Below are 14,477 nucleotides of genomic sequence, written 5' to 3' on the forward strand. Positions count from 1 at the left end.
TCAGTAGCGGATTATAATAGGATTGCTTTGGCCGGCAGCTGGAGGTCCATGACCATCACTATGATTGATACTGCCCTGTAGAGATAATAAAGAGAGGGACCTCCAGCCCCAAAGTCCTCCATCATGCATACAGGAGCCTTTCTAAGACCTTTGAAGGTCCTCTGATAGTGGAACTGCAAAACAGAAAGCCAACAGAAAGGATCCCAATTCTTATCCAAAACAATCATTTCTTTTGGACGGTAGGTCAACGGTCAATGTCAAACGATTTGAAAAAAAACCTTTAATCTGCTGATGGAAATTACCTTGTCAACTCTGCTCTGTCTCTATCTCACGAGGGCAATGTGGAGTCAGGGGGCAATCTGCAAATGTTTTAGGTCAAAAATGTATAATGAAGGTAATGGTGGAGCTGCATTGTCTGCCTCTTACACTACGTGGATCCTCCAGCCTAGACCAGCAGGTGGAAGCTCAGACATCGTACGTGTTATGAGCGAACGTATATGTTTACTACCAGTAGGGAACAAAGAGAACACGTTTTCTGAATGTTGTAGTGGGAATGGAATTCAGCTTATATTCCAGGACAAAGTAACAGAACACAGGTTCCAATTGTTTGAAATGTTCACTAGTCTGGTATTCACCATTCAACAGGGTCTTTTAAAGCCCCACTTAAGAATGACAGTGACTAATGAAGTGATGGTTACTGTGTAGCTTGAGGATATACAGACATGTGGGTCTGTCTTAGACGCAGAAATCTGAAGTATAGTATTAACACCTCTCCACTTTTGATCCTTTATTGAATGTTCTCCATGAACTTGCAGCCAATTTATTCCCTACTATGTGTAGTATGTGAATTTCAGGCAGACAAAACAGAAACTTGCAACACCCATAGTAAAGAAAATGAGGGCGCGCACAAGGTTGCACCAACCAAAGTACTTCCGTAGTTTGCATAATTTTTAAGACATTCTCTTTCTTTCCTCATTTCTTACTATTGAGAGGAGAAAGGACTGTGCAATTAGATGCTAGAAGAGGGGATATCCTGAAGGATACAGGGGTCTGTTTATGTCTGAAGAATGATCAGGTTTATTGTAGGTTGATGGGGTCAGCTGAAGAGTGTTAGTGTTTCCTATGGGTGCCAGGGCTGTTAAAGGGTTCTGGGACCTGATAAAGAGTGTTATGACTGTTGAAGGATGTTGGGGTCCTCTAAAGGGTTCCAGAGCTGTTGAAGAGTGCTGGGGTGTTAACATTGTCTGGGTCTACTAAAGGGTACTTAGGCCTTTGTGATGCTGGGGTTGCCTAATGAGTGCCAGGTCTAATGAAGGGTGCCGAGGTCTACTGTAGGTTTCCATGGTTGTTAAAGGTACGGGGGGTTGCTGAAGGGTTCCAGAGCTGTTGTAGGGTGGCTGAGTGTTAGTAGTTCTGGGACTTCCTGAAAGGTTCTCAGGCTGTTGAAGGATACTGAAGTCTGCTTAAGGGTGCCAGGTCTGTTAAAAGGTCCCAGATTTGTGTAAATCTGGTTACCAGGTCTGTTGCATATTGCTGGGACCTGTTTAAAGATGCTAGGATTTTGCTGGGGTTTGATGGGTTCCAGAGCTGTTGAAGAGTTCTGGGGTGTCAACATTGTCTGGGTCTACTGAAGGGTTCTTAGGCTTTTGTGATGCTAGGGTGTTCTAATGAGTGCCAGGTCTAATGAAGGGTGCTGAGGTCTACTCTAGGTTTCCATGGTTGTTAAGGTACGGGGGGCTGCTGAAGGGTTCCAGAGCTGTTGTAGGGTGGCTGAGTGTTAGTAGTTCTGGGACTTCCTGAAAGGTTCTTAGGTTGTTAAAGGATACTGAAGGGTGGTAAGTCTGTTAATTATGGGTACCAGGTCTGTTGCATATTGCTGGGATCTGCTTAAAGATGGTAGGTTTTTTTGGGGGGGTTTGATGAAAAGTGCCATGTATAAATTGTTTTGAATGGGGTGCTTAAAGGACATCTACCACCAGAATGAAAGACTGTCTGCAAATGAGGTGCTCCAAGCTCCATTTACACCTATGGAGCCCGGAGGCCCTCAGATTCATTTGCATACATTCTGCTGATAGATGTCCTTTAAGGGATCTCTGCTATTTTTGGTTGGGAGCCATGCATAAGAACATACTGTAAATTTCCATAGGGCCCACAAGTGCTACTCATTTTAAATTGGTGTTTGGAAATTTATTTTAATAATTTCTCCTTGAAAACATTTTCTAGTATCAGAGGATGAAGATACTTTCATGAACATAAGAGGGGGATTATATCATTATTTTAATAGTTTTTCATTTAATGAAGTGCAATAATTATATATCAATGACTGTTCAGGTAACATACAGGATAACAACAGAGATCATCTGTCGAGAACTTGGAGCCTGTCTAATGATTTATCTCTATGACTCTGCCGTGGATTTCTTTTGTATGTTTTTTGCTCTGCAATTTACTCCCCAAAAAGTCAGTGAAACATTATAATTTAATCTTTCACATTTGCCAAGATAGTAAAATCTAATTCTAAATGAACAGTTCAGTGACTTCAGGAAATTACCATAAACTTTTCCAGGGTTAGTCCGAATGGTATCCATAAAATTTGATATAGTATACAGTTCCTTCCAGATCCGGCCAAGATGCTGGATTTCAGGCCTCTCCAAAAGTACATCTTGAGCATCTTTATAAGCTCTCGCAAGGCTTAGAGGAAGCAAAGAACAAATGGTTACTTGTTACAGAAAAATACTAAACCCGCAAACTGATAAAACTTCAGAGGTCTGAGCCGTTCTCAAGAAATATAGCAGGATTATTGTACATCAACAGACGCCAACACAAGGTTACTTGGATTATACTATACACAATTGCTTCATATTTTTTAACAAATAAAATTATCAATTTTACAAAAAGACTGATTTATCTGTTATACACATGGTTAGTTATAAGTGCCATAGGAAGCACATCCAAAAGTCCTAAAAATCGCATAGAGAGAAGAGCTCTAAAAAGTTATACAAGTGCAGTTTGCCAAACCACAGAATTGTATGTAAAAAGGAACCTGTCATCAGAAATTGGCCAAAATTACCAGTATATTGTCAAGCAGCTTAACAGCAGCTTCTAGGTCATGTTTCTTTGAATGCCCCACTTCTTAACACATCCTCCCCTGTGATTGACATCATGTGCTGGACTTCAGAATATCCAGTTAGTGACGAGGCAGGGAAAGCTTGACTTCAGTGTTAAACTCTCCACCTCCCTGACTTTATACAACCAATTTACTTATCACTTCCAAGTTCATTTTCTAGATGATGCCACCACACTGAAAGAAACATGAAGATGCTCAGCTACTCGACAATATACAATTAGTGGTTAATTGTGGCAATTTCTGATGACAGGTTCCCTTTAACACCATTGTGATATGTTGGGTTGGCAAATATGTTGTTGCCTTCTAGCTTGGCAGCTCTTTCCCTTTACGCTTTAAGTAGGTCAAGAGCAGCTCTGTAATATTACACAACTTCAAATCTTTGGTGGCTTAAGAAAATATGCAAATATGTTTTCTAGGATGGGTAAAGGAAAGCCATGACTTTTTTGTTATCTTGTATTGCAGCCCCTTTAACACCATGCAGGACTTTCATGAAGCCTTATGACATGATGCAGAAGTAAAACCAAACCAGTATATCTATTTCAGAAGGAACAGATTCCCTAATGTAGACAACGCTGTATCGATGTGGAAGCGTCTCTTTAGTACAAATATACTGGTTTGGTTTCAATCTCGCATGATGTCATTAGGCTTCCTAAAAGTCATGCTTGGTGTTAAGTTAGCATAAAAGGAATGGTTTTCCTTTTAATATCCTGGAAAATTCATTTACATATTTTCCCAGAATTCCCCAGTGGAGCATCAATGGCTATAAGTCTCCACATGTCCACAAGGCAATAATTGGCGAAGTCTCCATAAGGAGAACTCTTATATCCTGTGTCTTGAGAAACACAACAGTCCCACATTGGGGAATGTGCGATCTCATATATTTATTGCTACTACCATTAGGGCCATTGTCCATCATTTCCATTTCTGTCTTCTTATTGTTTATTGGAGATATTCATTTCCTACACTGACCCCGAAAGTACCTCTACAAAGTTATGTGTATTGCTGATAAAATTCTAGAAGGATAGCAGAAAGAGGACCCCTCCCTATGATCTATAGAGCATACTCATTAGATGACTTGTAATCGAAGATGACTTATAAATTTGTGCGGCACATGGACCCTAGTGAACCATGAGAAGGAGGATCAAGTGACCCCATGGTTTGTATGGATCATATGGGCCATATTTAGCTTTTATCAAACAGGATACATAGGACCTGGGATTGGTGGAGGTCCAAGTGGTCAGACCCAAATAATATACAAGTTACACCTATCCATTGGTGTTTCCAACGTTTCCCATTAATGGTCTAGACTGAGACCCAAGAAGGAGAGAAATAAAGCTTGTCATCATTGACAATGTAATGCTCTAAAGTTTTAATTTCACCCGGGAACAAGTCATCCCATTGTCTCTCATTATGTTCAAAAATTCACAACATATCTAAAACATAGCAGCGGTAACCAAATACTTCCTTGGTTCCAATGATTTGCCTGAACGATCATTAGGATATTGACAAGAAAATCCAAGCAATTTAATTAACTAATATGGAATTTAGTGGGTGCTGGGCATGCCGAGCTCTAAGAAAACATTGAGTAGGGGGAAGCTGTCGCGAAGTCAATGGGATTCATTCCATATGATAAAGGATATCATGTGTCTCCATCATTAAATACTTGGTGTTAATACATATCCTTTACCAATAGTCTCCATGAAACATCACAAATCTGTACACATTTGCTGTCCGGCATCCGCAAAATTTCAGCAGAGAACCTCCATGATAACAAAGGCTTCATACAAAGGTTTGTTGTAAAGCTGTGGCAACCAAGACTATGATTGATACCTTAGCACCTATTTTCTTATCACCCCCGTTATGTATCCTGTAACATCTGGGCTTTGCTCACAATGAGGCTTTTGTTTGTAATGACATAAAAAGACCTCGTCCAAAAAAAATACTTTAACTACTACCTGCTATCTGCAACTTTCTCCATAGCCCTCTGTTTGCAGTGAGAAGGTCTGTGTCCTGTCATCTAGTGACCTGAAATGCTGCAAAGCTTTCATCAACCTCATGCTTAATATAACTGAGACTGTTTTAGGCTCCATGAAGTGGGCTCAATAGATATATTATTGAGATTATATCATCCTATATGCATGGCCTTGTATAGCATATTAAGGAATATACTTCCAGGACCCTAAGACTTAGGTGCAACTGATACCATCTCATCCCATACAACATTGCCCATGCACATGTTCATAAACACCAATATCCTCTATCTTTCAGGTTATAATAAAGTAGCAGCATCCATATTTTCTTTACTCTTAGTTCCATTTTCATTAAAACTCCTAAGGGCCAGACATGGATGAATACTTTTTATGTTTGTATTCCCACTGTTTAGTTTTTAGAGGGAGAAAAGCTCAGTTCTGTGATACTTGGATTTGTATGATTTGAAGCAGGTTTAATAAACGAGAGTCCTGATTAAGAGTCCTGGTAAGAGTCCTGATTACTCCATCCACATACAGTCATTGACAGTGAGTCTGGATTACTCAGCCGCCACACACAGTGATTGTCAGTGAGAGTTCTGATTACTCCACCCACACATAGTGATTTTCAGTGACAGTCCTGATTACCCCTCCCACACACAATGATTGACAGCAAGTGTCTGGACTACTCCGCCTCCACACACAGTGATTGGCAGTGAGAGTCCTGATTACTCCACCCACACACAGTGATTGACAGTGAGTGTCTGGACTACTCTACCCCCACACACAGTGATTGACAGTAAGAGTCCTGATTATCCTAGCCACACATAGTGATTTTCAGTGAGAGTCCTGATTACCCAACCCACACACAGTGATTGACAGTGATTGTCTGGATTACTCCGCCCCCACACACAGTGTTAGACAGTTAGAGTCCGGATTAGCCCACCCACACACACAGTGATTGACAGCGCAAGCCCTCATTACTCTACCATACACAGTGATTGACAGCCTCAATTTCACCTATCCAAAAATATCTGACAATCACTGTGTGCTGGATGAAAATAATATTTAATAGTTGGGCAGTGTCAGACTGGGGACCTAAGGCACCCCAGCTAAAATGATCCTTCAATTCTAGAAAGTCATCCTCTGTAGCATTCAAGTTCAAGGTCCCTGGTTTGCAGCTGAACCTGTAGGACTTTGGTAGCACTGAGCAGTGGTAACCCACCATTATAAAGTTTTTGCTTGGCTTTGCCTGCATCCTTAAAGGGTTTTTTTAACAAATTAATGTTATTGTTTTTATGATAAAAAGTTATATAATTTTCCAATATACTTTCTGTATCAACTCCTCACTGATTTCTAGATCTCTGCTTGCTGTCATTCTATTGAAAGCTGCTGATGTTTACTACTAGTGGACAGAAATCTGACCATGGTCACCCAGGTGCATGGCTCGTTATAACACAGACAGTCATAGCTGTGTTACCTGTGTCACCATGGTCATATTTCTGTCCGCCAGTAGTAAACATAGACTCTTTCCACAGTATTGATGTAAAGTATTGATGCAGAAAGTATATTGGAAAATTGTATAACTTTTCATTATCAAAGGAATGACATTCATTTGCTGTAATGGGAATACCCCTTTAACCCCTTAACGCTCTGCGCCGTAGCTCTACGGCGCAGAGGTATAAGGGTTGTATGAAGAGGGCTCACGGGCTGAGTCCTCTTCATACAGAGGTGGGGGTTTTTGCATGTTGCACAAAACCCCCACCGCTAATAACCGCGGTCGGTGCTTGCACCGATCGCGGCTATTAACCCCCTAAACGCCGCCGGCAAAGTCGCCGGCGGCGTTTAAAAGACGGCGGCGCGCGGGCGCCGCCATCTTTTTTTCGATCGCCACGCCCCCGAACGTCATCGGGGGGCGGCGATCGGTTGCCATGGTAGCCTCGTGTCTTCTTTTGACACGAGGCTATCTGGCAGCTGCATATTCGTTACAATGAGCCAGTGGCTCATTGTAATGAATGTGCTGCAAAAATGCCATATATTGCAATACTGTAGTATTGCAGTATATGGTAGCAGCGATCTGACCATCTAGGGTTAATGTACCCTAGATGGTCTAAAAGATAGTGAAAAAAAAAAGAAAAAAAAAAGTTTAAAAAATAAAAAAAATTAATAAAATATTAAAAGTTCAAATCACCCCCCTTTCCCTAGAACGAATATAAAACATAACAAACTGTAAAAATCACAGACATATTAGGTATCGCCGCGTCCCAAAATGCCCGATCTATCAAAATATAAAAACGGTTACGGCCGGCGGTGACCTCCGAGGCGGGAAATGGCGCCCAAATGTCCGAAATGCGACTTTTACACCTTTTTACATAACATAAAAAATGAAATAAAAAATGATCAAAATGTCGCACAGACCTCAAAATGGTAGCAATGAAAACGTCGCCTCATTTGCAAAAAATGACCCCTCACACATCTCCGTGCGCCAAAGTATGAAAAAGTTATTAGCGTCAGAAGATGGCAAAAAATTTTTTTTATTTTTTGTACACATTCGTTTAATTTTTGAAAATGTATTAAAACACAATAAAACCTGCATAAATTTGGTATCACCGCGATCGCACCGAACCAAAGAATGAAGTAGGTGTTTTATTTGGAGCGAAGAGTGAAAGTCGTAAAAACTGAGCCCACAAGAACGTGACGCACGTGCGTTTTTTTTTCAATTTTTCCACATTTGGAATTTTTTTTCAGCTTCGCAGTACACGGCATGTTAAAATAAATAACATTATGGGAAAGTAAAATTCGTTACGCACAAAATAAGCCCTCACACAGGTCTGTACACGGAAAAATGAAAAAGTTATGGATTTTTGAAGTTTGAGAGCGAGAAATGAGGCGAAAAACCCTCCGTCCTTAAGGGGTTAATTACGTAAGTGGTGACTAGTGCAAAACAAATGCTAGTGAATTGAAGGTGCTAGACTTCAATGCAAAATTTATACCAGGCCTCCCAAATGTAATTTACAGTACTTGTCTGTTACCTTGGAGAATAGACATCTTATAGGCCCCCTAAGGTTCCCTTGCTCAAGTGCTACCATACCCTCTGCACCCCTTCAAGTTACGTCCCTTCCCAGTAAGGTATGGCCTTCTTACAAGAAGATGATGTAAGGATATGTAGATGTACAGTGCATGAGCTGCTTGTCCACCCTAGGAACCAAAGAGCAAAGAAAGGGTCCACCATGTGTTTTGTGAGTGTTCCAAAAAATGTTCTGTATGCCAAGGAATACTTCACCTGTGAATGAACTTTTTTCTTGATGGGAACATTAAAAAATGATAAAGAACATTAAAGAAATGCAAGATACCCCTAGTACATAAACATCTTGCCACCCAGAGTACTGTCTTCACATAGGCATGGCTGCTTACATGGAATTGTTGTAGTTGGACACCACGCCAGGCGACTCTCCACGTGTAGGACTTCTAAAACATGGGTTATTGGTATTGCAGAAAATTCCATGTAACCATGGCAACACCCCTGCCGACGGCATCGCCTTGTTTGGAAAATGGCCTGTATAAATGGATAAAAACAGGGAAAGAATTGAAATTTAGCTTTAGTGTTAAAAACAGCACTTGTCAAAACATCAGAAGTCTATGTGCTACATTCCTTCTCGGTTACTTGAAGAGGTTTTTTTCCGCTTGTGTCTGGACTTTATCTCCTTGAAGGTATGCATATCTTATGGAGGGGCACATCCTGACGTCTTATTCCCTGCCATGACCGGTGGAAACTTTCGGATTCCTGATAAGGTGGTACATTTTTCATGAAAATATATACAACTGTCTTTTTAATAGCTGAAGGCTTTAAAGTTCCAAGATGGTGGAAATATTGACAATCCACTTAGACCAAGGTTTCCAGTATCTATATGTGCAGCAGACTGTATACAGTAGTCTACAGAGCAAATATAGACTGTAACGGGAGACCATGGAATATTTCACTTTTTCTTCCTGTCCTTGACCATGATTCTAGATCACTACCTTATCTAGCTGAATTTATTCTAGTACCTTTTTATACAACCTGCCCAAATGTAAGGAGACAACCCCTTCATCTGGAGTCTTCAGCGAATCCAACCCATCAAAGTTCGTGCAAACCAATTTTTCCAGTGTTGCATCTGATATATCTCTGGAATCCAGATGTTGATGTTTTAAAAAGTCACAAATTCTTTCTAAAAAAACAACAACAAAATACCCTCCTCTTCTTTGCCGGTTTAGGAAAAAGATTACATTGCATTTGCTAGAAAAAATTGTGACTTGAATTGGAAATTATTTGTAAAAAAAACAACAAATATGCCAGATTTAACACATTTTAAGATAAACTACACAAACCCAATACAGGTCAAAAATGAGTGAGGCCAACAGTGGTAAAAATATTTTTAAGACATCCCTGGAAACCCAAAGATTGAACCAGAACTGTCCAATGTGATGAGTGAGCAGATATTTGTGCAAACAGCCAAGAAATGATTCACAGTAGAATGCAGGACCTCCGCAGTTGGCTTAGGTGACCAGTGGGTGATCTTCTTATAGGGGTTGAATGCTTTGTACTATTTATTGGGGACTTGATATTAAGCAACTTACTAATATTCAGATAAAGTACCATTTTAATGAAATCAGAAGAAGGTCCAGCCAGACCCTGCCAGCAAACCGGGTCACCTGTTACAAGGCTGCAATCATCATCGTTATCTGCTCTCTGCTCTGCTAGATCTTCCTCCCTACCTGATGCAGCCATTAGCTGACTCCATGCTGCAAGTTTGCATGAGGGAGGAAGATCTAGCAGGTCAGAGAGGAGATGATAATGACACCAGTGACTCCAACTCCCCGGTGACTTGATGAAGTTTTCAGACAGGGTATACTTTTATCGACTTTTAAAAGTAGGTCTAACTATTAGTGTTAATTCTAATAGTAGATTGCGAAATAGTATTAAAATGGCTATGGAAACCTGTTATTAAAATTAAAACATTACTAGTAATTCTACTATTACTATGAATCTACTCAGCTCATCTTGCTCTATAACTGCCTCCATGTTCATTTTTTTTTCTTTAAAAAACCCGTGCAGAGATCCCCTATAACAGTGATGGCTAACCTATGGCACTGGTGCCAGAGGTGGCACTCAGAGCCCTTTCTGTGGGCACTCAGTCCATCACCAGAGATGACTCCAGGTATCTTCCTGCTGTCCCAGACACCCCAGGACTTGCTGTGCACAGAGCTATTTTAAAGTGACAGCTCTACCTGGGACTATTTTCTGCTTTATTGGTGTCCTCAGGTGCTGGTATCAATGAAAACTGTGACAGAGAAGGGAGTATAAGTCACAAATTAAATTTCTGTGTTGGCACTTTGCGATAAATAAGCGGGTCTTGATTGTCGTTTGGGCACTCCGTCTCTAAAAGGTTCGCCATCACTGCCCTATAAGAAGCCCTTAAATCTTTGGCCAATAAGAACGTAGGCAAATTATCTGAAGATCATGGAGACGTGTTGGAGGTCAAGCACTCCTGTCTCAGGTGTGGTCAAGGTGGTCACAAGCTCCAGAGGTCTCATGACCCTTGAAGGTCACAAAAAGGCAAAAGGACTCCATGTTAATTTTTTTTCTGTAGAGAACCTGTGTAGAGATCCCCTTCAATAAGGACCTACATCTTTATCAAATAAGAGCGTAGGGAATTCATCTAAAGATCATGGAATAGTGTTGGAGGACAAGCACTCCTGTCTCAGGTGTGGTCAAGGCAATCACAGGCACCAGAGGTCCCATGTCCTTTGAAGGTCACAAAGGGCATTGGGATAATATATGATATACTATATATTGTCACTATTCTCTGAGGACAACACTTGTCAACTTGTGCTTCTATTTTTTTAACAATTTATAAAACTGTATTTAAAAAAAGCACTTAGAATCCTCATTTTATGCATATTTAAAAAAATTTTCACGACACATTGTTTATTTTGTTCCAGCATACTGTAACATCTATTACAAGTATTGTGAAAAAATCCATAGATTCCTTACATTCATGTTGGCCGTACAATGGGTTTGCATTTCTCAGCCAGACCAGGACAAGAATCAGTGATAAGGGCCAGAAAATTTCCACAAAAAAGCGAAGCTGTCAGAAACAAAATGAATAAAAACAGTTATTACATGTCAAAACAAACCATTTTTTAACTCTAACTCAAGACTTTCTGAGGCAGTGGTCTAGTTGGGTCTGCTTATCTTAGGAGCACATTTTAAGGCAATGTTATGGGGCCACGATCTGTCTCCACAATCTTCCTACACCTTATACTGAAATCCCATAAGTTCATGTCAGAAAGAAAGAACAGGTCAAGTTTTATGATAAAATCCAATATATGGCCCTCCAGAAGGATACTGCACATCAGCAAGTGTCAGTTGTGATGATACAGTAGTGGTCGTCACTGGATCAGGGTTGTATGGAGCAGGTAAGCATATTGACTCTCATGATACTTTTGGATATATTATTTATGTATTTTATTTGTGATTTGTTGTGCTTGTTAAATGTATTAAATTTTCTTGTCAAATCTATTTTTTCTTTCATTGGTGTTGGTATATTTTTATCTAAGTTTTTCAGAATTTTTTTGGGTGCTTGCTTTGGTATAAATTTCGTCAATTTATTGACAAAAGTATTGGATTTTTTTTTCAGAGAACCCGTCAGCTACATGAAATCCTAATCCAATCATCGGCGCTTGATTGGATTAGGGCATCCCATGTATTATCCATTGTTATATTGACTGAGTAATACCGCAACATTCTGAATATACATGACTTGTATTACAGATGCAAATTAGGCCGTTCATGTCAAATGGGTGGAGAGCTAACGAAAGAAGTCAAGCTCTCCATGCCCCGACTTAGCCCTGTGATGTTGATTGAGTTCCTTAAGTCTAACAGTTGTGGTGGTTTTAGAATGGTAGGGAGTGGGTGTAAGTCACAGTTGAAGGTCCTGGATGGGTCACCAAGCTTGAATAACTTTTATAAATTTTGTCAATTTATGGTATTTTTTTTTTATTATAAGAGAACCCGTCAGCTAAATGAAATCCCAATTCAATCATCAACACTTCAAAGGGCATCCCATATATTACCAATTATTATAATGCCTGAGTAATACCGCAACATTCTGAATATATGACTTTTTTTCTGATTGCAAATGAATACGTTCACGTCAAGGGGGTGGAGAGCAAGCAAAAGAAGTCAAGCTCACCATGCCCCGACCTAGCTCATTTAGAAGGGCAGGGGGGTGTAAGTCACAGTTGAAGTAACTGGTTGGGTCACCAAACTTGAATAACTTTTCAGAGGATGGAAGAATCACTGGGACATAATGATGCTGAGGTCAGTCATAACTGATGAAGGCTTCATAGAAAGAGTATAGCCAGAAAGTGAAGAGTAACATCCATTGCAAAACGGATTCACGAAATGCCAGAAGCTTCCGATATAAAAGATCATTTCTGGAATCAGTTTCCCTTTAGCAGTTCTATGATGGAAATGTCACGGATCTGACAAGCTCTTCACCTTAGGGCTCTTTCACCTTTTTTACAACTGTGACACAACAATAAAGTTGCTAACAGTTTTCACCTAAGACAGGTTCACATACCACACCTAGTGCACGCTGAGTGATGGTTGTAGCCGAGTCTCAACTCTTTACCAGATGTATCATTAGTGTCATGTTATGCTGTGACATTTACTGTGCAAATGTCCAAACACTTAGTCTCCATTATAAAGCCATTAGCTAAATAAAAGGATTATCTGTTGGCAAAACAAGCCAACAAAGTATATCACTTTCTGAGTCATTGGCTCCCCATACATTTTAGATGAAAGGGGTTATCCATGAAGAGAGAAAAAAATGGCTGCTACTTTACAGTAGGCTGTTTCTGACATTGAAGCTCAGCTATCATTAATTAACCTCTCAAAGGGGTGTTCCCACAAAGACAAAATTATCAAATATACCTAGGATGGCAAAATAACACATTCTCTGATTTAATGTTTTTAAGAAAAATACAGCATTGCACAGAAGTTATTTTAGTCTGTCTCTATTAGTACTGCTGTTGTATTTATTGGTTGGTAGTGGATACAACCATAAATTCAGTCCTAACTTTGGTCGGGCAGAACTACCTGTTTGCTCAGATTCCTCTCACATGAACAAGAATCTCCTGTACTGCAGGAGCTGGGGGTGGAGCAGGACACACAAGAGGCACATCCTGTCCAGCACCCTGTAGAGAGACAAGCAGCAGCTCTACAACAAAATAAGCATCTTGATCCATATTGAGTACTGAGTGTGTGTTTGTTTAGATGAAATACCAGAGGTGAGTGTGTCATTGTGTCTCATATCCATCTCTCTCATCATTCTTTTCCTATGCGTCAGATATTAGCAGAATCTTCAATAGCTAAACGAAAGTGTAGATAAACCCTGTGCCCTGATAATTTAAGCACATTGTCTGCACACAGTATCTTGTGCACAAGCTTAGCACAGAGGAATCAGGAAGTGTCTGCTCAGCTAGTGCCCGATCAAAGAGCTCAGACTTACAGTGAGCAAATAACGCAGCGAATGGAACAAAAGCAGCAATAAAACTGAGAAAAACTGCATAGAAAGGGCTTAAAAGTTATCTTTCTCATGTTATCATAATAGAATGGGTATGTCGGGATTCAGCGATAGCTAACATGTTTATAATTGTGTTTGGTTTTTTATATATGCTTTCTAGGGAAAGGGGGTGATTTGAATGTGTGTATTTGTATTTTATTTTACTTTTTACATTTTTTCTATTTGTTTAGACCCTCTACAGTGAATTAATTCCAGGGACTCTGATCTCTCATACAATTGTATTACACGATAATGCTAATATTGTTCTTCCTCTGGCAGACTGTTATGTTGATTATTGATGGAAATTGCCGAGCTCCGCCAATTTCTGTCAGCTCCATAGAAATGAATGGAGCAGAAGGGTCATCTGCTCCATTAATCTCCCAACTGAGGTACATGGGACCCCTTGTTCTCGTGATCAGTGGGGGTCCTGTGGATAGCGCCTAACTTGGTTTGTGGGAAAAACCCTTTAAGGTCCTCTCATTGTAACCAAAAAGAATGGAGCGGCAGGTCACTGTCTATATAACTGACAGAAATAGCCAAATACGGCTTTTCAGAGAAAAACATGACTGTGCATTCAGGGTACAATGGACCCCCGTTCACATGATATGTGGGGTCTCACCACTGGGACCACCACTGGTCAGCAAGTATTCATATACCGTAAAAATTGAAATGTGGCTGGGAAACCCATTTAATGCAACAAGCTAAGCATCAACATTAAATACATAAAAGTATCTGTCAACAGCAACTCACAGCTGGCAACAGAAAGAAAAAATCAGT

General features: G+C 40.2%; 1 protein-coding gene across 3 annotated transcripts in view; it reads right to left on the minus strand.

Annotated features, from left to right (window-relative positions):
* Nucleotides 1-14,477, minus strand: part of ABCA4 (ATP binding cassette subfamily A member 4) — a 151,379-nt gene that overhangs the window by 116,212 nt on the left and 20,690 nt on the right. For all 3 annotated transcript variants that reach the window (XM_072127297.1, XM_072127295.1, XM_072127296.1), the window contains exons 3-5: nucleotides 11,126-11,219; nucleotides 8,506-8,647; nucleotides 2,549-2,688 (exon numbers count right to left, since the gene is read on the minus strand). In XM_072127297.1, coding sequence (XP_071983398.1) covers nucleotides 2,549-2,688; nucleotides 8,506-8,647; nucleotides 11,126-11,219 — 376 coding nt within the window. The remainder of the gene's footprint in view (nucleotides 1-2,548; nucleotides 2,689-8,505; nucleotides 8,648-11,125; nucleotides 11,220-14,477) is intronic.

This window comes from Engystomops pustulosus, chromosome 10 (genome assembly GCF_040894005.1).
Source record: "Engystomops pustulosus chromosome 10, aEngPut4.maternal, whole genome shotgun sequence".
NCBI classification, from domain to species: Eukaryota; Metazoa; Chordata; class Amphibia; order Anura; family Leptodactylidae; genus Engystomops; species Engystomops pustulosus.